The following is a 27,270-nucleotide window of genomic DNA, read 5'->3' on the forward strand; positions in this document are numbered from 1 at the left end:
GTCTGTATAGGCTACGTTGGACATGTGATCGGTAGAACCGGAGGTGGCACTGACTCAAGCGGTAGAGTTTCATGAACTTGATGAAGCCCTGCATGGTTCGAAATGTTGTGTGTGTGCGGACATTCCCTTTTTTCTCCAGGCAATGCAAGTTGCCATCTAGGTACGAATCCCGGCTCCTGGCTGTGTGTTGAAGTGTCCTTGAGCAAAGACACTGAATCCCTAACTGCTGCCAATGAGCAGGTTGGTGCATTGCCTCCAGCATCAGTGTGTTGATGTGAATTAGTGAAGGTAAATTGCACATGTGCGCACTGCATCGCACCATTTGAAACCTGCATTGTGTCTGTGTTGATTCTCACCCCAGCAGCGGTTGTTGGCTACTGAGAAGCTCTACTCAGACCTGTTGACACTTCAGTCCACTGGTGGGTAGTGAAGTGGAGACGAGAGAGACAGCATCACTGCCAAACCAGGGATCTGGCATACGGCCTGACAGCACAGAGCACATCGTTTCTCAGTTCTACCCAGCCCTGTAGCTTTGCATTAGGAATGGAAGGGGTTCATTTGTTAAGACCCAAAGACGCATATATTAAATAATAATGTCGATTGTATATAGGCTATAGTCTTTCACAGGACTGGTAATGGACAGTGTATTTTATTTTATTAAATACTCTCCAGTGACAAGTTGTTTGAGGTTTTGGCTCCATATACTGCTATTATTTTAGCAATATCTGTGGTTAAGACCACACTGTCCACTTTAATTTGGGGGTGGGTATGAATGAATATCTCAAATGGACCCGTTAAAAGGACCAGACGCATTTAGAGTAGACAGATTCTATTCAGTAATCACACTTTTTTTAATCACACAATTCTCTTCTCAGCCTTTTGGCATATCAGCTGCTATGATGTATGTTTGGCTCTAGATTACACAGAGCCAGTATGGACTGGAGTACAATTGGTTGTCTAAATAAATCCAAATGGACAAAGGTCTGCCGCTGCGTTGTCAAGCCAACTATGATTCATTCATCATTCTTGTTGTTTCTTCCTAATCTTATGACGCAATATTGGTAGGGAGAACAAACAACCTTTTTGTAAGTAAATCATGAGATCATGTGTACCTTCAGTTTTAGGATCTGGGAGAACTTGTTTACTTGTTGTTTAATAACCTTTGCAGTCAATACTATCTACTGCTGCCTGCTTCCTGATAGCCATGTAGTCAGTCATGTTTGTGATGTTTGAGGCTTGTTCACCTCTTATGGCTCTTTGTTACACGGCTGTGGCACTAAGATGAAAATAACACATTCGTATAAATTAGGCTCACGACGAGTCATTGCTTTGATTTATCATTGATTGTAACCTAAATCTGTCCATCGTTTCATGCCAGAGTAGGAACAAAAACATCTGTCCAAATCCTTGCAGAGCTGAGTATTTGAATCCCCATGGTGGCTGGTTATAGTACTGTAGATAGCATTCCATTGTGTTGGAGGCTGCTCCTGTGTGCTTGACTGCTTGCATGATCATCTGTCTTGTCTGTTCACTTGAGGAAGAGTGGGGTAGAGAACTAACTATATTAGAGTCAGACTGATATTGGCTTAGCCGATATTTGCTTTTTCTAAACAATATCGGTATTCAATCATGCAGCCAATTTGTCCTGAATTTTAACCACATTAGGCTTGGTGTCGCTATATTAGTCAAAAACTAAGGTATTTCCAAAATGGCCAATCTACAAGCTCGCAACATGTTGCAATGCATTCTGAGCTTGTAGATCTGGAATTGGTAGTGATTTTGCACTTTTCGACTATCGGCCAAAACATCGATAATCGGTGGTCTCTTCAAATTCGTGAATCGTGATCGGCTTCAGACCCACAAATCTGGCATCAGCCAGGCTCTATTCACAGCAGGCTTGGCTCTAGGATGAAATGACTGAGGGGGGCAGTTGAAAATGTCGAGGGGGCACACATCATTTTTATTGATTAAAAAAAACGAATTTGCAACTGAGGGTGCTAGGCCCACACTGGCACCCCCGTGGCACTGGGCCTGATTCACAGTTGGTGGAGAGTGGAGACAGTAGGAGGGTTGTACTGTACAGATACAGATGCTGAGTGATCACAGGGGGAGGAGAGGTGTGTTTAGGTGTGTGTGTGACTGTGTGTTCAACAGGGCAGGGTTTGTAAGCACAGTGAGGGCAGGGTGTGAGTTGGAATCCCATTGTTGGTTTGGTAAAGTCTAAAGGCACTCCTCGACTTGTCGATGCCAATCGAAAGGCAACAACCCAGTGAACCTCCTTAGCAACCAAGCATGATCCATCTGTGATTCACTTCAACTGTCCCTCAGTCACATAGACAGGGAGACATTTTCCAGACATGTTGATAAGGACCTAGTCATCCGTGCATGTGCTGACCAGCTGAGGAAGATCTTTCCGTCTGACACACCGTGTCATGCACATGCATTGTGTGTCACAGTGTTAAGAGTGATCTCCACCAGCTGTCTGTGTCACCGGCGGGCAGCTCATGTGCAATAGTGCACCACCAGGCCAAGCCTCTTAAGGCTGCTGTCACATCAAGTCCTGTGCGTACGAGCGTGCGCATGTGTGTGTGTGTGTGTGTGTGTGCGCGCGTCCAGTCTAGTACCTTACCCTGTGAAGTTCAAGTGTACTTAGTACCCAGTGTTGTCTCATTTTGCACTAGGAGGGTTTTGGATGATATGCCCTGCCCTGGGAGATTTATGATGTGTACCATCTGTGCCAGTCCTCAGGACAACACTACTGTTCTCATTCAGCACACTCCCAGTCTGTCAACATAACTGGGGGACAAACAAAACAACAAATAGTAACTAACTTAATCAAGTATTTGACACATGATATCACACTCTGGACCTACTGGTCTATGATATGAAGTCCTGACTGATATGGCTGGTGGTCATTTAAGTTAAATTAACCACAGGAGGCACAGCAACCCTATTCTGGGCATAATGGCATATTATAACAAAAGGTGAACATTTGACAATTGTATATGAGTAGCCTAGGATTTAACATTCAGAAATGTGTTGACCTATGTATATAATTACTTAACACTTACCAAAACAGCTTTTCTAAAATATTCATGCAAAAGTTGTTAACAGGTGGTTTCTTAGCAAGAATTGCTCCTGAAAAGAAGGAATGGCAGAGAGAGAACGTGTATTTTTCTACTGCATGCATGTGCTGAAGAGGGCTCTATGTGGCAGTTGATGAAAAAGGCTGTGTTGCTTTAATAGCGAATACGATTAGCCATTGTCTTACTGAAAGCTAACTCCTGTTGAAATATAGGCCATAGTGACTCATTTTTCCCTTTGTCTAGCATTAAGAACTACCATGCAGTCGTTGCCAACAATTGGAATAAAGATGCTATGAATCACCTTACTAACTAATAACTATTCTTTGTCATTGTCAGACTGCACTGGCCTTCACATTGCTTACATTTGATCACATAAGGCTTATGGCTTGAGTGCCTGGACACCAACTCTAAAATACAGCGCTTCAGCAACTTTTCCAATCCCATCCTTTTGAATGATTGCATTATGTTATACAGGACTAACAGGAGACATCATCATAACATCCATTGCCTGTGTATCTGAAGATTTCTTTCACTGGGCTTTTGTGTGTGTGTGTGTGTGTGTGTGTGTGTGTGTGTGTGTGCGTGCATTGTGCACAGTGAGCAGTATGCTGTGCTCCATACGCCCACCTTCTCTCCGTGTCTGGGGGCGGATTGGTTTAGAGACTGAGATATTCTCTCCTTTTCTTTCACAGAGCTCAGCTTTTTAATTTGTTCCACTGTTCTTTTTTTCAATGATTGATGAGATTGGAACAGAGTAGTGAGAATGAAGTAACGGCTTAAATGTGAGACTATACCGTTTTATTAGGTGCCATTCACAGAAGGACTTTTTATCCTCACTTGGGTACAGTGATTCAGGGCTATTCTTTGCATTAAGATGCATGAAGATGCTTTTGCGTGGGGGTGGTAGGGAGAGAAGGAGAGTTTAGGAGACATTCCACATCCTTGTTGAAATAGTCCATAATTACTGTGATCGCGGCCTAGGCTGTAATTATCCATAGAGAGGGAGAGACATAAGGGAAAAAAGAACAGAGAGTAGAGGATTCGGGGAGTGTTGTGGCAGTGGACGGTATTCTTCATGGGTTAAAGTTGACATGTCTGTGGGTAGCAAATCATTCCTGTGGCAGCTTCCTCCTCCAGCTGCAGTAGCACTGGCCGACTGTGCACTGGCCATGGCTTGCACACACCCACCAGCACCAGGACACACCCACCAGCACCAGGACACACCCACCAGCACCAGGCCAACTGAGCCACACACCCACCAGCACCAGGCCAACTGAGCCACACACCCACCAGCACCAGGCCAACTGAGCCACACACCCAGCAGCACCAGGCCAACTGAGCCACACACCCACCAGCACCATGCCCACTGAGCCACACACCCACCAGCACCAGGCCAGCTGAGCCACACACCCACCAGCACCAGGCCAACTGAGCAACGACCCACACTGATCCCCTCGACCCAACGCCATGCAGTCAAAGCCATTATTAGTTCATGGGATTTGAAGTCCATGGGATTTGAAGTTGAAGAATGCACTAGTGCCAAAGTCAACTCCCTTGTGGACTGCAGAAGAGCTCACTGACTGAGTTCTCCCATATTGGGAGATACCAGGTCTGAGTTATAGATCAAGAAGAGGGGAGGTGTATAAAGACGGTTAAACATGCAGTCTCTGTAAAAAATAATAATAACTAGAAAAAGTGCCCTTCTGGGCACAGGTCTCCACCAGGATAGGAATGTAGGACATTGCAGCTTGCCTTCATCTGGTGGTTGGATAAAAGGGCAACAAAAGTAAACTAGGGAGTTGGCATACAAAGTTATCCACAGATCCGTGCAGTTAGAGGTAAAAACACTTTTCGGCCAGTTATAGCGCCACCTTGAGGCTGAGTTGAAATTGTTCATGTGGCATTTCTTCCTCGGCCTAGTGGGAATGTGGGTGCACAATTTCACGGAAATCACGCGATGTGTTCATGATTTGCAGCATTTTCTTTGAAACTGAGCACTCCTGTGAACTTTGGAAGCCAATCTTAACCAATCAGGATGGAGTCTGAGAAATCTGAAAGACCGGTTTCGTTGAATGGCTCTAGAGAGACTGTGTACCAATTTGCGTGATGTTTGGACAAAATCTGTAGGTGTACTGTGCAAAAACTTGTTTTGCACAAAGCGGCCTCCTGGTGGCGCTATAAGAGGCCGTTCTGGAAAGTTTGGGGCAGAGGTTCATCGTTGGCATCCAGGGAGTGTGTGTGCAAAATTTGTCATCGACCGGGTTAACGGTGGCCGAGATTAGCTGCTCACGGACACACACACACACACACACACACACACGGACGGACGGACGGACGGAGTGCAAAACATACTCTCCCCCCATGCCTTCGGCCTGGTGGAGACAATAATTAGGAGTCATTCATCAGTAAACGCATCAGTAAAACCAGCCTTGCTGCAGTAGCTATGATGATATTTAGATTTTTCTAATTACTGGTAAGCCTACCTGTAATCCAACATTTTCATTTTCCGCAAAGAGTGGAGGGAATTAATTTGCAGCAATACTGCAGTAGCCATTGCACATGACCTCTCATCGAGTTATTCACTGAAATGTGTCATGTCAGGATGACATGAACACTTATCTGGAAACAAAATGTTAAACACTAACACAGAAAGAACATTCTGGGGCACCCTCTGGCCTGGCGGTCCAGTTGCATGCCGCTCTGGCCTGACAGCGCGTTGCGTGTTCGAGTCCCGTTCATGACCACCTTTGCTGCATGTCTCTCCCGTCTCTCTCCCTCCTTCTTTCCTGTCTATCTTCACTGCAACTATCAATAAATGCACAAAGAAAAGTAAATTCTACTTTAAGATTGCTGTGTGTTTTGAAGGAGTAATTATTAATGCCTTGTACTGTACCTTCTGGATTGGATGGCTCTAAAAGTTTTAAAGAGAGGCATTTGCTAAACTGCGTCCATTTAGTAGTTACTGTACAATGTCCCCAATCAATGGCGGTGCTGTAGAGAATTTCAATAAGCAATTGTCTCTCCAGTGTCTCCACTGAATACCTCAGATTTAACCAGAGTCTAAATGATTTTTAATTGACTGGAGTTATAAAACTAATTGCATGACACATGTTGATCTCCTCTGAATCTCTTCTTTGGAAGAACTCCCAGTACACGTTATGAAGTTACATTTAAGATTACTTCCTGGAACTTTCATTTGGCAGAATAATATACAATAAGTGGTAATTTAACTTTCACTTTTACATTAAGTAAATTAACACAAGTGTTCAATGACAAAAAGACTGACTGCCTGCTGTGACTGGGTAAGGTTTGCAAATGCATATAAGATGCGAGTAATGTGCTACTACAAACCAGTCTCTTGGTTGCCACAGTAACTGCGATCTGTGGTGTTGGATTTAGCCTATCTGGGCTGGGGGTGTCACTCTCTGGCCAGTAGTTATTTTGCCAGTCTGTGTTCAGCAGGAGGCTGGCTGACTGACTGCAGCTTGGGGGAGGTGTGTGCTGTCACTGTGTAGTGTTGCTTGAGAAAAAAGGCTAGAGAATGGTGACCCGGTTTTGCTTTGGACCTCTATCCGGATGATGATTATTATGGATAGGATGGTTATCAAGTCGGACTCGTCAAATGTCTTATTTGCATTTCTGGCCCTTCTTTGTACCTATTGGCAATATACAAATATGAATGAATACATGGCAATTGTTTCTTCCTCCTTCAGTCTCCCTACCTCTCTCTCTCTCTCTTGGTCAAACACACAAACTCAGCGGTGCGGTAATGTTCTGCTATGGGGTCCGCTGGGTCACACAACAATAGTCTCTAATTGGACCCCTGCTAGCGGTGGGTTAGACTCCTACTTCATGGTGACTTCAATAACTGAACAAACCGGCCAACTTTAGTAACCAGTTCCCCTGACACATCACAAAGCTCGCCATAGGTTTGTATTCAGGTCACGGAACAGTTTCTGTTTTTCTCCTTAAGTGGAAACTGTATGTGTAATTGTGTACAAAACAATAAACAACAGGTTTTAAGGCATCTCCTGTCTGAATATGGTACCATTACTCGAATGTGCACACATTTCATTTGCTTTAATGACATTGGGAAACACAATTCCGTGTAATTGCAGGAGAAGTGCCAAGAGTGCATAGAGTGTTTGGCTGGGTGATTGTTTTAGCAAACGTGATTTGTTGGACACCTACAAAGTTATGACAGAAGAATCTGTTTTCTCTTTCTCATGAAGCACTCTTGCAGCAAGCTCAACTTGCATCACCAGAGTAGAGCTGTGAACTGAGCATCTGAAATGCTGTCCATACAGGAGTGTACAACTTGTGTGTACGTGCGGGAACTTGCCCTTTCACATACTAAGATGCAGCCTACTTAATACTTTCAGTGCCATTGGCGAAGACCTTTGTCAATTGAAGCCTAATTTTGATACTGACGCTTAACGCCATTGCCGACGATCTAAGTCAATTGCGCTTTTATAGTGCATTCGATCAAGCGACCCATAATGCTACTCACGCTAGCCGGTTAGCTAGCTGTGTTGTTAGCACAACACTGGATCGTCCATCTTAGATCGCCATCGCCATAATAATCCATTCTATCCGTTTCTTTCAATGGCCTGTATCTCCTATTCCTTGTTCCCAGATGGCATTTTGGGTCAAAACAACGTTTCTTTGACGGCACAGAGCCGACGATGTGGAGCTCCCTAGAGCTCCGGTCTGGATTCACATTGTCAATAAGGCTAGCTCCGTGTAGATTCCAAGTTTAGGTCTACTGCTAAATGACCGGAAATGGCGGCTTTTCAAAATAAGAGCTCAAATTAAAAAAATGCTGGCGTGAATTGGATCCTAATTTTTCAATAAATGCTAGCAGGCAATGGGTTTTAACAGCGGTTCTGCAGTGACTCTGACTGCTGTATTGTACTGGCTAGTGGTAACCTCCTCACATAACAGTGCACTACATCACTGTCCCCACAGAATCAGACGTATAATGTATATGTACTATACGTAGCTGATGTCTTTACATGAAACTTGTTACCATCTAGCCTAGCGCAATGAGGCCATGTGACAAATTGGCGCGGACTATGATCGACATTGTATTTCCAATAATGCTCTTTGGTAAAATCCCGAGTGGAATAGTAAGAGAGTGGCGACACTAGTGTTGACTCCCATTGTAACAATGTAATGCGGAAGTGCTCATTCTATCTCAATGGGATAGTTCCAATGTTTGAAACTATAGCCCATAGGCACCTGCTTTGCGGCAAGATCAAAGCGTGTCGCCACTCTTACTATTCCACCCGGGTAAATCTAAATGAAAGGTTCAGAGCGTGTGTGTTGGTAACATTATGCACATGTATGGATCCGGATGTTTCTCTGTGCTAGCTGCACTGTAGCTGTTGACCTATTCTGACCGGGCACCCATTTTGGTGTCAGCATCATGTTATGCTTTAGCTATTTAAAAATAGCAGATCTACAAGCTCATATCGCGCCACCGAGTGGCGCGATACGAGCTTGTAGGTGTGCTATTTTTGAAAAATCGAAGAGCGACTGACATTTTTAGAATCTGATCTCAGGTCAGAATGGGTTCATCAGACCAGTGTGTGTCCGGCGGAAACCTCGTATGAATCTGATCTCAGGTCAGAATGGGTTAAAACAATATGCCTTGCAAGTTGCCACCAGTGTAAGAGAGATAGAATGTTGGGATGCTACCAAATGTTTCTCATTAGTAATTTCACTAAGTTGCACTGTCTGCAACTAAAATAAGGTCCATTGGTGGGATAAATGAAGTTCATATTGAAGGCCTCAGCCCGACTCTAGCAAACAGACCTTCCCTAACCCCTCAGAGGAGCTTCCATGATGTGATTAAGGAATAGAGGACTAACAGCATGGATGTCATTAGTCATATCCATTCACTATCCAGTTTATGCATTCCTCCTCGATTACATCATTTACCAGCCACTTAAACCCTATACCTTTGTCCCCCCCAAGGGTTTAAGCACCCTCCTTTTCCCATCTATGCAGAAATTAGTTGCTGAAAATAGCTGCATCAAGATGAGTTGTTAGCTTGTAGATCTGCTATTTATGTTTGCCAAATATTTGTTCCGGAATAGGGAGGGATGCATGGGTTCATGTGGTATATCATCAGCCTATAAGATGGAAATGACTAAAAATGAGAAAAGTTTGCATTACTGCTGGAAAGGTGACGGGTAGCACACTGGAATTGAAGCATCATGACATCACAAGAGGTTGATTGTTATAGGTTCTGTGCTTGGTACAGTACTGGCTCATAAATGTACTTGCACTCAAACCCAGTTACAGTTGCAATGTTCCGGAAGCCTTCCTATACTGTTAACTGTGAAATTAAATGCATGCACTGATGGGTGTTTAATGTTTATGCAGAGCCTGGGCAAATTTGCTTGGCGTGAGCTGACACACTGACGGTGAAATCGATGATGACCCAGGCTAGCTACCACACGTCACACATTGCTCAGTCACTGTAACAAACATATTCCAGCAGCACAGGTTTGTGCTTCGTCACACAGCCATGTTGCTCAGTCCACAGAAGTAAAATACTAAAAAACAGAAAAAAGGGCCAACATGAGTTGACATGGTTTGTTATATGTGGACAGGACACTTAATTGTTGTTGTCAAGCGGTGCCCATATTTCCTCAAAGTATTACATTGGTTTTAATAGTAGCTCCTTTGGCAGGCTTACCTCCTCCAACTGTGACATTATTTTCTGGAGTGTGCAGTCAGTGTGGATAATGTTGGGTGGTGGCAGAGCAGCAGACCTTTTCAAACGCAGATTTCTAAAATTGATAAAACGTATTGTGGTGAGCTTGCGTGGAAGAGTGAGTCGTCAGGCGGACTAACATGTTTATGCCCCACACACGTCCAGTAATGGCTTGTACTTGATGCAACAACAAACTACCCCCGCAGCGGGTGGGCGGGATCTATCTGATTAATTTGGTCTATCTAATTGTCTCCACCAGGCCGAAGGCATGGGGGGAGAGTATGTTTTGCACTCCGTCCGTGTGTGTGTGTGTCCGTCCGTCCGTGTGTGTGTGTGTGTGTGTGTGTGTGTGTGTGTGTCTGTCCGTGAGCAGCTAATCTCGGCCACCGTTAACCCAGTCGATGCCACATTTTGCACACACACTCCCTGGATGCCAACGATGAACCTCTGCCCCAAACTTTCCAGAACGGCCTGTTATAGCGCCACCAGGAGGCCGCTTTGTGCAAAACAAGTTTTTGCACAGTACACCTACAGATTTTGTCCAAACATCACACAAATTGGTACACAGTCTCTCTAGAGCCATTCAACGAAACCGGTCTTTCAGATTTCTCAGACTCCATCCTGATTGGTTAAGATTGGCTTCCAAAGTTCACAGGAGTGCTCAGTTTCAAACAAAATGCTGCAAATCACATTGCGTGATTTACGTGAAATTGTGCACCCACATTCCCACTAGGCCGAGGACGAAATGCCACATGAACAATTTCAACTCAGCCTCAAGGTGGCGCTATAACTGGGCGAAAAGTGTTTTTACCTCTAACTGCACGGATCTGTGGATAACTTTGTATGCCAACTCCCTAGTTTACTTTTGTTGCCCTTTTATCCAACCACCAGATGAAGGCAAGCTGCAATGTCCTACATTCCTATCCTGGTGGAGACCTGTGCCCAGAAGGGCACTTTTTCTAGTTTGCTCTCATGTTGGCTCTTTGATCTGGAACCAAATTACACCTCGAGCCACTTTAGTACACTGCCGCCACCACCACACCATTCCCTTGAGCTCCCAGGGTCACCACCACATATATGGTTATTTTCTTTTACATTATTTGACTTTCCAGCATTCAAAAATGTAATTTTCTGTTCTACCCCGGATTTGAACCTGGGTCTCCTGCGCAACTTCTGACATTTTAGCACTGAGCTAATGGAGCCTGCCTGCCATTAGTGCCATAGCTCTGGGGAGAAATTGAAATCAAACCAGAAACGGGATTGGGTCCAACCATTGTATAAGTTATATTGTACTAGCCCTTACCCGTTGTGAGATATTTGCCCCCCCCCCCCTTGTGGACGTGGGGGGTACTGCGCCCGGGTGCGTTTGTAATTGACTAATCAATTCATTAATAATCATTAATGTGTCAAATCGAAAAAAGGGCACCCTCCACATGCATATGGTCAATGCCTGTGTGAAAAGTGGGAGTGATTGGTGCAGGCAGTAAGGAGTTACGGCAGTGTTTCTGACAGACACACACACACACACACACACACTCAGACATTGTTAGAATTATAGTATGATAATGATATTAACATACTCTATCATGCAGATTTGACAAAATTAATTTTACTCCCACACAAAACGACATAATAGCACTTTAAGCATGCAGTATGTGCTGGGTGGACTCGAGTGTGATCAGGCCGGATGCAGATTGCTACAGTATAGGGGGGGGGGTTGGGGTGAAACCAGGGGGGCAGTCAGCCAGATATTTCGTGAAGCCTCATTTGAAATCTGTAGTTCATATAATGGCCTGTTGTGGCGCTGGACTGGACCCAAAAAGCCCCATAGCTCCATAGAGGCCCATGTATTTTGGCCCAACTTCACCTAGACTGTATTACCTTAATAAACATGGTCATGAATACTTTCTTCTTCCAGTCACTAGTTTAAAGTCTCATTTCTAATGTCATAATATTCTTTTTGGAAAATGATGGTCCCATTAATAAGAAAAATGACCATAAAGAAAAAAAAAACATTGCGTATGTTCTGAGGGGCGTGGCTACCGTTACAGTCTATGATCGGGATTCCCCTCCCACTCGAGTCAAAATAAAAACCAACGGAGAAGAAGGGGGGAAGTCCCGCCTCGTTGTCTGGGCAGCCAATGGCCAGCTGGTCCAAAACGGAGCCAGCCAATGTCCAGCTGGTACCAAACGGATCTAGAAAGATGGCGATTTACAGTGCAGGAATAACAGGCTTCATTTTACGTCCATGTTAGACCCGGCGAACGCTTTGTCCATATTTTTTACAGTCTATGGTTGAAACGGATGATGACATTCACTACTCATTGTGAGTGATTCCCACTGGTCCTCATCACTTGGTGTCTCTCTCTCTCTCTCTCTCTCTCTCTCTCTCCTGAAATGGTTTCCTTTGCAATTGTCATTGCTGTTTTTAATATGTTTTTATGTGTGCACTTTTTGCAGGACATAATGAGTAGCTTGCAGAGATGGATGAATGCCCTAGAGTGGAAATCAGCAATGTTTTTTTTCTCAAAATACACTGACCTCATTTTGTTTTGCTACCTCTAACATTGAGGAGAAATCAATTTTGGCACAGAGGAAAATCTTTTTTCCCCCAACGCCTTAATCATTTATTCTATTCTGTTCTGTTCTGTTCACTTCAGCACTCCTAACAACATGGCACAAATCTATCAATCTGTATTCATTCATTTTGCATGAGGCATTCTTTTATACTTTGATACTTGATGGTTATTTTAACTATTGTCTCTAAAGACAAGCCTACAAGGGTCCATCTTCTTCACTCTACGATATGTGTGTGAGAGATATGATCTATCTATTCCACTCCTTTCCGTGCATCCCTTCCTCTTCACCCCACACCCCACCACTACCACCCATTCTTGTTCTGTGCTTCCTGTGCTGACACTGAAGAGCTGTTGGACCTCCCCCACCACCCGCTCTCTGCCTCTCCACGTCATACCACTTCAAGTGGCTCTCGACCCCATTTTCCAATTAGCCGCCATAATTAGGTTAACGAATGTAGTACAAGAGAACAGGGATGGCTAATTTAGCAACGTAGGGAAGAGATGCGGAAACAGAGGTGCACTGTGAAGAATTCATCCTCGCATCTCTTATGTAATATGGTCATAAGTGCAGCTAATCATCACTCTGCTTGTTTACGTGCCTTTATTCTATTTAACTATAAATATTTCCCTATGCATCTTCCATGGTTGTTTTGCCCTTTGCCCTGTGTGCTTGTATTTTATTCATCCAATGGGAGGAGGTCAAGATGCACTGGGCTTTGCCTTATGTAATCCTCCCACCAGTTAGAAAGAAAGAAACGCCACCGCTGTTTATTTATTATGAAGTGTGTTTGTGTGTGCCTGGCGGGGGATGGTATGAATGTACTGTATCTGTAACTCTGCATGCTCAGTGTGTGTTTGTGCTCATGTGCTTTCAAACCCATCTGCCTCAATGACACATGCTTTTTAAAGAACTAGAAGTACACCGAGAGAAGAGTTATGTAGGATGTGTTCATATTTTATCTTCCCAGAAATGCAGAGTGGTGCGTGCTTTATTTACAGCAGATGAATATTAGCCATATGGAAAACATACACATAATTAGTTCAGTCAGATAACTCACAAACTGATTTAACCAATATTTATTATAGAATGAGAATACAAGTGTGCATATAATATTTTATCTTGGCATTCAACATTTTGCTCTGCTACATTTTTCTCCCTGCTCGGTAGAATTAAACATTAAGAGCAGGGAGATATGTAATAACAACCCCCCCATGGGGAACAGAAATAACAGAGCCCACCGGTTGTGCTGGGTGGGAGCAAACATCACATGACAACCACCAAGGAAGATTAGAGAAGGAAGTGTCATGGTCACGTGACTGTGATGCGCCATGACACTTTCATGGGAGCCAAATCTCGCACCGGAAGTTACATGATACAAAGCAGTGAATGGAGCAAGCTTGACCAGCTCATAACAAACATTATTTTTTAACCATTGAGACCATTGTCATATAATCGGTTCAGGCATATACAGTAAAAGAAGACATATCACAGCTTGTTTTCTAGTCACTTGCTTTTCGATGTGCACAGAGTCGCTGGCCAGGGTGATGTAGTTTAGAGACCAGGATAAATAAAAAATAAATAAAAACAAGTTCTGAAGTTTATTGCACACACAGAGCATATATTCAGTAGTGTACATGATGTGAGCAGAGGATATGAGACGATGACAAGAACAGAATGAATAGGAATAGAACATGCATCTCGTATCATCGAGCACAGAGTGACGTCAGTCTATCTGATAAGTAGTTGACAGCCATAGCATTAGGTGGTGTATCAGTATGTGGTGTATCAGTATGTGCTTACGCAGATGAGTGACTATGTATGTACTGGGTCAAGCAGATAACAGTCAGTCTGATCATAACAGAGTTTATAATAAAGTCTGTGAAGGGGTGTCAGATTTTTACGTGGTTTTTAGTATACGGAACTAACGGAAGTGGTTCCCAAACTTGTCAGGTTGAGAGAGACCCAAAAAAGAGATGTGACGTTTGCACTGGACCCAAACTAGTGAAAATGGCAGATTTACAAGTGCACAACGCATCACTTCGCGCTGCGTTGCAAGATTGTATATTGTCTAATTTCACAACTTATTTTTATATATTTTTTCATTCATGTGGAATTTCTTAGATTTGTTGTAACATTTATTAAAAATTATTTTTTATTTCTAAACTTTTATTTTATTTTATTTATTTATTTATTTAAAGTAGTTAAAGAGAATTGATTTGAATGGCTTTTTACTCCAGCCATGGCCCATAAAAATTGGTCTGTGACGCGACCCACTGTATGGGAAACAGTGGTATATATGCCGTATACCACTGGTGGTGGTGGTATTATGTCCTACTGAGCCAGTGTGCTCCAGTCATAACCTGGTGGGTGGGCGTCCAACTCCCTTCAGGCCCTAGACCCAGTTAGGAGAGCAAAAGTAAATCCAATGGCTAAGCAGAGGAAATTACCTCAGTTTTCAGCCTGAGGGGACCTCTCCTTGAAAGTGGACCTGAATGACCCCACATCCAGCATCTACATTTTATTGGCATAGTTGTAGCGTGACCATGAAACGGTAAATAAATCTACAGTATACACAGTATATACACCATAAAATGAAAATATGCCACAAGTTCAGTTGATGGAAATATGCTCGTTAACATGGGTTCTATTCTTATTTTGACGACTTTCATTGTAATCAGCCTGTCGACAGGCAAACCACTCCAGTCCAAAAGCAGCAGCAGTCAAGGAATGTTGTTTTTGTTGTTGAAGTCTGTTCTGTTGCTGTACTCTGTAAGTTCCTGTTCACACTATCTAAAAAAGAACTTGCTCTGGCTAATTTAGATGCTAATTTAGTCTCTTGACTCATTGTTGGCCATGAATTGTGTCATTGTGCGACCTGTACAAGTGGCCGGAGGTATTTACAGGTTGGCTGTACTGCACTCAGGCCCCTTGAACCACTGTTGACCAGATAACAACATAGCAATCATGTGTGCGCTCTGTCTAGTGTCTACCCATGAAACGATCCCTCATTAAAAATGAAAGACTTGACAGGAGACGGTGATGTCTGACACAACATAACGGGAATATAGACCGTGATTGAGGCTTTCTGCCCATCGTTTCCGGTAGACGCACATGGGCATATTGTGCCATCCCTTTCACAGCGTGGGAAAGGGCTCGCTAGCTAGAGCTATTATTATGGAGTATTCTCTCTTGCAGTATTGATGGCTAGTGTAGGGACTGCTGGCTGCTGCTGCAGTGCTGTGGCTGTCTCTTCTCTGTCCCCTGGCTGTTCCTGACTAGCTGACTGGGGAGCGGATAATTGGAGGAAGCCCTGAAGGAGGACAGCAACAGGAGGAAGGGGGGTGGAAGGGTAGGAGAGGTTTGGAGGCGAAGATGGAGATGGGAGATCACCCAGTCTGGCTCCTCTTGACTCTCGCCATGCAGTTTATCGCCTATTGTGCGATACTACACGTTATTATTTACACATTGGCTGGTTTGAGGATGTGCCACGTTGGCCTGTAGGATTGCGAGGCTGTCCCGTCATTCCGCTCCGTAACATGCTGTCACTCGGGCAGTGAGTGAGAGCCTGTCCTACACAAAGTGCTGTGGGGTTCCTATAATCGTGTCCATGATGGTGAGGACCACATGAAGGGAAGGTGGGTATTCTTTGGGTCACAGACAGTACATTTATATGTGACATTTGACCTCTGATTTAACCCAGCTTAACACTTTTTCTGCCCGCTAGGTTAGTAGGTGGTAGCATAAGTACAGCTAAGCTATGCCAGGCATAGACTCCTATTGTAACAAGCCTCCGTTTAATTTCCGGGTTATATCAGGGAGGAGGGGGCTGTTCTTGTGAGGAGTGATCATTGGCATTCGCGCGTACTCTTTACCTCTCGTCAGAAAGGTTACATGTAGGAAGCATGAGGCCAGTCCGCTGCCCCCCCCAGGTTGGCAGAGGAAGTGTAGCGCCTAGGATTACATTTAGATAATTGACACTGGGTGAAAAAATTGGTTGCAAAATCGTGGGATAAAATGTTAAAAGTAGAAACGGTTACATGTCCGGAGCGAAATTCACAAGTTACAAATTAAATCTGATCATCTGATGTGTGACAGCTCACCATGGAGCAAAATGGAGCCTGAATGTAAAAATCCCATAGCTGGTGGGGACGAAGGCGTTGCATAGCAACCAGAGCAATGCTAGAAGGTAAATTGACAGTCAGTCGCCGCTATAAAATGCTTGCCTGGGATTCAGTCACTCTACTGTTTCGCTATGGCTGCCCCTCATAAACCCTAATTCCCCTATATGCTGGGGTGAACATTGAGTGAAAACTCACAACAGAGAGAAATGTGATGCTTGTAGATATGTTTGGAGAAGAGATCTGGAGAAGAGATCGAGTGTCACATACACACGCAATGCAGTTTGCACAAACAGCATTGTGTGTGTGTGTGTTCACACACATACGGAAATGTATTTTCTTCTCTGGCCTTGAATCTCTGCTGACAACTGACGTGCCTTCTCTGTGTGTGTGTCTGTCTGTCTCTCTCCATTTCAGACCATCATGGAGCAGTTCAACCCCTGCTTACGGAACTTTGTTGCCATGGGGAAGAGCTACGAGAAGGCCCTCGCCAGTGAGTTTCTTTTTAACAGTTTCCGTGCCGCGAATGGATTACTCCAGGTTAATGTCGCTGCCGTATCGGACATACCCGCCTTTTGTTTTATGTGTTTAATCCGCCGTAATGTAATGAATCAAAAGAAAATCCGTCTTCGTCGCGGAGTATGAGACTGGATGGCTTCGCTGTGATGACGAAACCGGAAATCGTCACATGCTGTGGGCTGCTAGGGCTTCTGGGAAATTGAGGCCAATGGAAATGCATTGGTTGCAACGCCTCATTGAAACCAATCTTGTGTGCGTCTTCCGGGTGCACCAAGATGGTGGATGCTACACACAGATCATAACAAACCACGGGAGCTTTTTTTGATGGATTTTCGCGGATTAAAAGCCCAAATAATTCAGCGTATGCTCTAAAGGTAATACAACAATCTCGGCAGTGAAGGGGGGTTGATTAAAATGCGGGTTAATCGTAAAAAACAGTCAAACTGTTAATGTATAATTTTTTCTCTCTCGCCGTTTCTCGACTTCATCCTCGCAGGTTGAGTCAGATAGATGAGATGACCACGCTGTGTGGGTCTCTCTCTTGCTCTCTCACCACCTTATGTATATCTATTTCCCGATTCACTGAAAGAAAAAAAAGAGTATTTATTCCCCTGCTAAACGGGCAGGCCTTATCATCTGGTCTGCAGCCTCTGGCACGGCCTCTATGGGGAGAGTGTTTGGGGGCAACACAAAGCCTACGGCTTGCTAATCTGATGCGGTCCAGATTCAGAAGTGGATTGTTTTCGATCAGGTGATGGATCACTTGTGTAGTAGATCAAATGAACAAAGAGAGGGGGTGGCGTGCGCATTGTAAGTTGTAGATGTGTGTGGTTTCCCAATGCGGGAGACCTGGGTTCAAATCCAGGTGATTGCATTGAAGGCTCGTCCGGGTCGAGTTTCCCAGTTGGATTGTGGCGGTCAAAGGGGAATGAATGTAGCCGAACGGCCTTTCCCAACAAGCCTATTATCTCTCTTGGCCAATAGGGTATTCCCCTTTGGTTGAGCAGTAGCTGTTTGCTTCCCCATGCAAATCCAGGTGACACTGACACACACACACACACACACACACACACACACACACACACACACACACACACACACACGGGGGATGGCACAAAGCATGGCACAGAGGGCACTGCCAGCCAGCAGCGAGAACAACACAGGTACAAGACACCCTCCACACCGTCATAGCACACTCCCATTAGAGCGTCCACGTAATCCTGTACAGACATGCATGTGTGAACAAATGCACACACACACACACACACACACACACACACACACACACACACACACACACACACACACACACACACACACACACACACACACACTGTGTGTGTGATGATGCTGAATGGGATTCAGACCTAATTAAATAGATTTCAATTCAACCTTTGATTTAAGGACAGCTTCACTGAACCTTTTCCCAGGAACTCACAGAAAATAGTATATATATGAGCGAAATTGCAATTCCGTAGATGAAAGGAACCAAAAGTCTGTTCATATATACTAGTGTATAATGGAGGCGTGGCTTTCACAAACACAGAAGTGCAATTTCACAGTGGTTGGTTCGGGCTGGGTGAGTTAGAGTTTTATATTATTTACTATTCTGTGCCTATCTGGTCGCAACTTGGACGGGGCTGAGTAGGCTCTACCGAACTTCGCAACGCTCAGCACGGCGACCTGCTCGGCTAGCACCTCGCTCGCCGGTTCTTCACGTGGCTCAAGTTCGGCAGAGACTGCGCCCCTCCGTCATTGTCTATGGGGAGGTATTTCAGTGTCATTGTCTATGGGGAGGTATTTCAGTGTCATTGTCTATGGGGAGGTATTTCAGTGTCATTGTCTATGGGGAGGTATTTCAGTGTCATTGTCTATGGGGAGGTATTTCAGTGTCATTGTCTATGGGGAGGTATTTCAGTGTCATTGTCTATGGGGAGGTATTTCAGTGTCATTGTCTATGGGGAGGTATTTCAGTGTCATTGTCTATGGGGAGGTATTTCAGTGTCATTGTCTATGGGGAGGTATTTCAGTGTCATTTGAACAGACTTTTGGCTCTATAGAGCACCGAAGTCCTGACGTAACTCGCTCATCCCTTCGATTCCCCTGGTTCGCGGAAGTAATGTCTCTATGGAGAATAACATGGGGTGATCTTAATATCGTCTACTATAAGCGTTGTGGTCCAAAAATAAACAAGCTGTCTCGGCGTTATTGTCAGGGAGGTGTCTCTGTATCGTTTGCAACAGTCAGTCACTCATATATGATACAGTCTGCTTCTAGCGAAAATGTAACTAATTCAGTAGCAGTAACATTAGCGTTTTCTCTCAGTCAGTTGATTCTTCATATCCATATGAGTGAAGCGGCCGGGATGACATGTTTATTTTTCAAACACAGTTCTTATAATCGTTCTAAAAATCCTCCTATGGCGATTTCAATGCAACTAAAAAAATACATGAACCTGGGGACTGACGCCCTCTACTGAAAGTGACGTCAGACTTCGGTGCTCTAATAGTCGTTTTTCTAGGGAATTGCAATTTCGTTCATATATACTATATTGAGATAGGGTTGGCTAGATAGTAGATGATGGTAACCAATACTGTAATCACTACAGTATTGGCTGGATTTGTTGGACTATACACTACAGTGTAGTGTATAGTCCAACAAATCCAGCCACTTTTTAGAGGCTCTATCCCCTTCTCCATGCTCCTACCACCTCTTACAGAGAGTATAATCCTCGACTTAGTCTGGTAGGGACTCACTGAGCTAACCATTTAGGACCCACTCTGCAGGATTGGCTCAAACCAAATGGACTAAGAGGCTCCGATTTGATTTGGGTGCAGGGAGTGGTTTAGGGCACACATTTATCCATATGGTCCACATGCTGCTGAGGACACTCAGACTCAGTAAACGGTCAACACACCAGGCAGGCTTACTGGGGTATATACGTCTACTCAACACAAAACCTGGTATGAATCCATAGACTGTAAAAAAATATGGACAAAGCGTTCCCCGGGTCTAACATGGACGTAAAATGAAGCCTGTTATTCCTGCACTGTAAGTCGCCATCTTTCTAGATCCGTTTGGGCCCAGCTGGCCATTGGCTGGCTCCGTTTTGGCCCAGCTGGCCATTGGCTGGCCCAGACACGAGGCGGGACTTCCCCCCTTCTTCTCCGTTGGTTTTTATTTTGACTCGAGTGGGAGGGGAATCCCGATCATAGACTGTAACGGTAGCCACGCCCCTCAGAACATGCGCGACTTTATGGTCATTTTTTTAATTAATGGGACCATCATTTTCCAAAAAGAATATTATGACATTAGAAATGAGACTTTAAACTAGTGACTGGAAGCAGAAAGTATTCATGACCATGTTTATTAAGGTAATACAGTCTAGGTGAAGTTGGGCCCAAATACATGGACTTCTATGGGGCTATGGGGTTTTTTGGGTCCAGTGACAGCGCCACAACAGGCCATTATATGAACTTTCAGGAGTTTCAGGCTTCACAAAATATCTGTCTGCTGTATGAATCACACTCTCCATCCTTGCTTGGTTATCTGCTACAGTGCATCTCCCAAAACGTGGAGAAGTGTCCAGAAGTTTAAAAAGTAATCCCACCCGTGTGAAGTGAGGGGCGCTCTTATCATCGTACATCATCATGACGTAAAATAGACACTATGCCTATTTGCTCAGACACTATGACGTGAAATTCTCCATTCTCCAACAGGATTTTTTTGTTTGTTTAAGACAGGCTAGCGCCCCTCAAAAATAAATTGTTCATCTTCTCATTAACGACTTAACCTAGTCTACACATACTCTGTCCTCCGGTGTCCCTCAGAGGTCTTTGCTTGGCCCCCCTCCTTTTTTTCCCCTCTACACCCTCACCGACAATGTCCCAGCCGATGTACAAGCTCACAATGTGTCACATTTTGAACTTGTAGAATGTCTGCTATTTTGTTTGTAAGCTTATGTTTTGCCGAATGTTCATCGCCTATTATGATGTGCCCAGAATAGGGACACCAGACACAAGAGTTAACCCATTCTGAACGGGCACCAATTTTGGTGTCAGCATCATGTTATGCTTTAGCTATTGAAAAATAGCAGATCTACAAGCTCATATCGCGCCACCGAGTGGCGCGATACGAGCTTGTAGGTCTGCTATTTTTTGAAAAATCGAAGAACGACTGACATTTTTAGAATCTGATCTCAGGTCAGAATGGGTTCATCAGACCAGTGTGTGTCCGGCGGAAACCTCGTATGAATCTGATCTCAGGTCAGAATGGGTTAAGAGATAAGTGGTTGGGAGTTAAGTTGCTCCTTCTCGTCTCCTCCGTAACAGAGGAGAGGAAATGGATCAGTGTCCCTGAGATGAGCTACTCATCCACACCCACCTCTCCTTCTAGGACCAACAGTCTGTCTGCCCAGCAATCAGAGGTCCGGTAATCCTCTCAGTCTGTCCGCCCCTGTCAACCAACGGCTCACTGAGTGACCACACATGGCATCACAGGGAACTAAAGTACTCGTACAGTAGATCCAGCTTATCTGCTCAGCTGCCCTGCAACTGAACACACACTGCCTTTTAGTATGAGAACAGAACACACACTGAACACACACTGCCTTTTAGTATGAGAACACACACTGAACACACACTGCCTTTTAGTATGAGAACACACACTGAACACACACTGCCTTTTAGTATGAGAACACACACTGAACACACACTGCCTTTTAGTATGAGAACACACACTGAACACACACTGCCTTTTAGTATGAGAACACACACTGAACACACACTGCCTTTTAGTATGAGAACAGAACACACACTGAACACACACTACCTTTTAGTATGAGAACAGAACACACACTGAACACACACTGCCTTTTAGTATGAGAACACACACTGAACACACACTACCTTTTAGTATGAGAACACACACTGAACACACACTGCCTTTTAGTATGAGAACACACACTGAACACACACTGCCTTTTAGTATGAGAACACACACTGAACACACACTGAACACACACTGAACACACACTGAACACACACTGCCTTTTAGTATGAGAACACACACTGAACACACACTGCCTTTTAGTATGAGAACACACACTGAACACACACTGCCTTTTAGTATGAGAACACACACTGAACACACACTACCTTTTAGTATGAGAACACACACTGAACACACACTGAACACACACTGCCTTTTAGTATGAGAACACACACTGAACACACACTGAACACACACTGCCTTTTAGTATGAGAACACAAGGCAAAATATTCAGCCCCCTCTGTGTACACCTAGTGCACACACTCACTCACTCACTCACTCACTCACTCACTCACTCACTCACTCACTCACACACACACACACACACTCACACACTCACACACTCACAGACACACACTCACACACTCAGAGACTCACACACTCAGAGACTCTTGTCTCTATCAGGTGTTCCCCCTTTAAGATGCGCAGCGTCTGCTGCCTTGACTCAGCTGTAATTGGGATTAGCATTAGCGCATGTTCCTCTGCGCGTCTGTGAGAGAGCTCTGACTGAGCGACTACCAGTCTGAGTGGCGTCCTGTGGCGCTTGGAGGCCACGTCTGCCTGGTTTATTTCATACAGTATGTACTTTTCAGCAAGAACATACTGTATGAATGATAAAAAGGCTTTAGTTTAGTTTTTTTTGTGCCGAGAACTGTTGTTGTAAATGCGTGTGTGTACCACTCTGTATATCTTGTCTGCAGGTGCGGCGCCCATCTGTCACCCAGACTGGTGCATAACCCATTCTGACCGGGCACCCATTTTGGTGTCAGCATCATGTTATGCTTTAGCTATTGAAAAATAGCAGATCTACAAGCTCATATCGCGCCACCGAGTGGCGCGATACGAGCTTGTAGGTCTGCTATTTTTGAAAAATCGAAGACACTTTTAGAATCTGATCTCAGGTCAGAATGGGTTAATAATGAAACTGTCAGGATGTAATAGACATTTTTAGAATCTGATCTCAGGTCAGAATGGGATAACTCAGCCGCCATAATTCAATGGAGACGGTGTGATTGGCAGGCAGGCAAGGCCCACAGCAGAAGGTCGACTCTGCCCTTTGTGACCTTTTGCTAGGCAGCACAGCTGTGGGTGGAATAATTGGATTTGTTGTACGGCTATTGATCGGAGTAAGGTAGCAGTACTTTAGAGATTGTGTTGTTTTATTAGGACTAGGAGTGGCGAAGTTGTGCTTATTGATTAGGATTGACCTCACAGAGTGGTCGGGTGGTGTTGGATTTGTAGATTTGTAGATCTAAATCCAAGGTGAAGTGGTTTGTGTGAGTGAGTGTACAAACTGTACATGCCTGAATCTACCATGTGATTTCTTTGAGTCGTCTGTATGATTCTACCACTACAATTTTAGGCATTTAGGCACCATAGTGATTTACTATTGCAAGGTCGGAGTAAGTGCCATGAAACTTTTGCTAGACGAGTGAAGGGCTACACGCACCGTCTGCGAACGCCGCGCGTCAAAACAGCCGCCTCAGTTATTTTCAATGAACCTATCGCACACCGGCGGCGTCCGAGGCGCGTTCACGCCTCGCCTGACGCGCCGATACGCCACCGTTCTATTTTCCAGGCGTTGCCGCGTCGCTGCGCACCCGGTGTGTGATGGGCTTCAGACACTTATATGTCAGAGGCGAGATAAGACGAGTTGCGTTAAAATATCAAATGAAAGTCAAGAGGTGAATGAACATCCCAGTGATGTTCAACTGTGCGGTACAGTGACTGCATACAACAGGCAGTGGTTCCCAAACTTTTTAGCTCAAGATCCAAAAAAAATAATTGGACTAGGAAGTTAGACTGGGACCTAAACTAGTGAAAATAGCAGATCTACCATCCTGTAGATGGACTATGTCCTATTTCTTAACCCATTCTTTTTTTTTAAAGATATTTTTTTGCGGCTTACGCCTTTTATTGATTTTTGAAGGGACAGACAGTAGGCTGACAGGAAATGGGAGAGAGATGGGGGGATGACATGCAGTAAAGGCCGTGTCGGGTCCGGGAGTCGAACCCGCGGCACACTGCGACTGGATTACCAGTCCGGTGCCCAGACCGTTACGCTACGGCCTGGGCCTCTTAACCCATTCTGACCTGAGATCAGATTCAAAAAATGTCTTCTACATCCTGACAGTTTTCTGAAAATGCTATGTTTCTATGCCGATTTTTCAAAAATAACAGACCTACAAGTTCGTAGATCTACAAGCTCAGATCTCACAAGCTCAGCTCGCAGATCTACAAGCTCATAGCGTGCCACTCGGTGGCGCGCTATGAGCTTGTAGATCTGCTATTTTTCAATAGCTAAAGCATAACATAATGCACCAAAAAAAGGGGTTCCTGCCCAAAATGGGTTAAACTAATTTATGGAATTTCAGAGATCTTTCTTTGATTTCTTCATGACATTACTGAAGAAATGATTGAATTTGTGTTGAATTCATGTAAACAATTGCTTTTTTGAGAATGTTTTTGGAAAATAATAATTAAATAATAATTTAAAAAATATGTGGGAAAATAAAGGGGCCCGTAAAGATTTGTCCAGGACCCACAAATGGGTCTCAAGCCAGTGTTTGGGAAACGGTGATATACAGTATCACCTGGGTGTTCATCATTAGTGTGATTGCTATAGGCAATTCGTCAGAGAATTTCTTAGCCAGTAAAGTGAACCTGCTATTTGTTCACTTTTGCACAACAGAAAAGTTAAGCTTTTGGTCATGCTTCACACACTGTTGGACATGCTTCACACACTGTTGGACATGCTTCACACACTGTTGGACATGCTTCACACACTGTTGGACATGCTTCACACACTGTTGGACATGCTTCACACACTGTTGGACATGCTTCACACACTTTTGGACATGCTTCACACACTGTTGGACATGCTTCACACACTGTTGGACATGCTTCACACACTGTTGGTCATGCTTCACACACTGTTGGTCATGCTTCACACACTGTTGGACATGCTTCACACACTGTTGGTCATGCTTCACACACTGTTGGACATGCTTCACACACTGTTGGTCATGCTTCACACACTGTTGGACATGCTTCACACACTGTTGGACATGCTTCACACACTGTTGGACATGCTTCACACACTGTTGGACATGCTTCACACACTTTTGGACATGCTTCACACACTGTTGGACATGCTTCACACACTGTTGGACATGCTTCACACACTGTTGGACATGCTTCACACACTGTTGGACATGCTTCACACACTGTTGGACATGCTTCACACACTGTTGGACATGCTTCACACACTGTTGGTCATGCTTCACACACTGTTGTCACTGTTGTCATTGCTAATAGTAAGACAGAATTCAGTTCCCAGTGGATTCCTCGCAACTCTGGCCAGTGCAACCATACCATGCAATTTCCCAGAATTGCACCTTTCGTTGTTGTCTAACCAAGGTGCACCATGCAAGCTGCTTGGTGGTGATTTGTTTATCGATGCTTTAAAAAAAAGAGAGAGACGATAACATTTGAACAACACTTTATTGAATAAATTGATTAACATTACTGTCAAAATTATAGTCTTGCCAGCCCCCCCCATTACACAATCCGTTCTGTGAATTGTCAAAGATTGTTGTTTTCTCTGCTTTTGTTTGGGTTCCTTTTGTGCCTGAAGAAACTCCAGTTTCTCCTCGGCCATGAATTCTATTAATACATCAACAGCAGTAATCGAGTTTCGTCTGTGTTTGACATGGTTGACTTCGTTCACCACCAGCAGCGGTACACACTCAGGTGTTCACCAGCAAGGGTACACACTCAGGTGTTCACCAGCAAGGGTACACACTCAGGTGTTCACCAGCAAGGGTACACACTCAGGTGTTCACCAGCAAGGGTACACACTCAGGTGTTCACCAGCAAGGGTACACACTCAGGTGTTCACCAGCAAGGGTACACACTCAGGTGTTCACCAGCAAGGGTACACACTCAGGTGTTCACCAGCAAGGGTACACACTCAGGTGATTCTGAGTATGTCACAAGGGTACACACTCAGGTGATTCTGAGTATGTCACAAGGGTACACACTCAGGTGTTCACCAGCAAGGGTACACACTCAGGTGATTCTGAGTATGTCACAAGGGTACACACTCAGGTGATTCTGAGTATGTCACAAGGGTACACACTCAGGTGATTCTGAGTATGTCACAAGGGTACACACTTTTGATTGGCCTGCTGTCAAATCGGTGTACGCTTATCACCTTCTCAATCCTTTTATCGTCCTCTCACCCAGGAGAAATATTCCCTCGTACAGTATATGAAATAATCTGATATCCTCATATTCCCTCGTACAGTATATGAAATAATCTGATATCCTCATGCACAACCAGAGGAGTGTCAAATGAAACACTGTGGGCTCTAGATTGATGGTGGTAACTTGATAACTACCCAGTGCCGTAGATCCATGTGCAGATGCTATCAAACCCTATAAAGACACGTGTGGTGCTCGTCGCTCTGCACAGTGTCAGGGTAGTCCAAAGAAGTCCACCTCAGAGATACAGTATATAGCTCAGGGGAATTAGGCCCTGCCAGAAAAGAGTTTATGTTGCGTTTATTGACCAGCTGAGTGGCCTTGTTGTGGTTAAAGTGTCCGAGACTTGGAGGTCGGGAATCGGGATTAGATCCCCGGCCCGGGTCATACCAAAGACCCAATGCCTCCCTGCTTGGCACTTGGCATCAAGGGTTGGATTGGGGGGTTAGATCTACTACAAATTACTCCCGAGCGCGGCACGGCTTCGGCTCACCACTCCAAGAGATGGGTCAAATGCGGAGAACAAATTTGAAAATTCACATACAGTACTGTATACATTTTGGTTCGCCTCTCCTTCTGCAACAGTACTCCTAATCTAGGGAACTCTCCATGGTTTTGACCAGATGGGCAATATTCTGTCTTCATTTCTGACTTAAAGATGCCTCTCGTTTGGAATATTAACGCTTCTAGAGAGACTTTAGCGTGACCAGCGTGAGGTAAGAATGGAAGATGCCTCCTGGTTCAGGTGGGGAAAAGAGTAAAATCTCCCATATCCGCTGGCACTCGCTTAGTGTGAAAGATGCTGGCAGCATCCGATGTGTTAAGGTTACTGCCCTAAAAACTGAAGCCTACATGTTGTCTATTTGTCTGTTTACCAATTTGATGGAGAGAACATACACTGCAATGCTTATTTTTTTTGTGTAATCGG

At 44.5% G+C, this 27,270-nt stretch overlaps 1 protein-coding gene across 2 annotated transcripts in view; it reads left to right on the top strand.

Annotated features, from left to right (window-relative positions):
- The window catches only part of LOC310869680 (BAR/IMD domain-containing adapter protein 2-like), a 100,754-nt gene that overhangs the window by 1,707 nt on the left and 71,777 nt on the right, over positions 1-27,270 (top strand). For both annotated transcript variants that reach the window (XM_083780516.1, XM_083780515.1), the window contains exon 2: positions 16,926-17,001. In XM_083780516.1, coding sequence (XP_083636642.1) covers positions 16,926-17,001 — 76 coding nt within the window. The remainder of the gene's footprint in view (positions 1-16,925; positions 17,002-27,270) is intronic.

Source organism: Protomyctophum parallelum (assembly GCF_964188405.1).
Source record: "Protomyctophum parallelum genome assembly, chromosome: 13".
Lineage (NCBI taxonomy): Eukaryota > Metazoa > Chordata > Actinopteri > Myctophiformes > Myctophidae > Protomyctophum > Protomyctophum parallelum.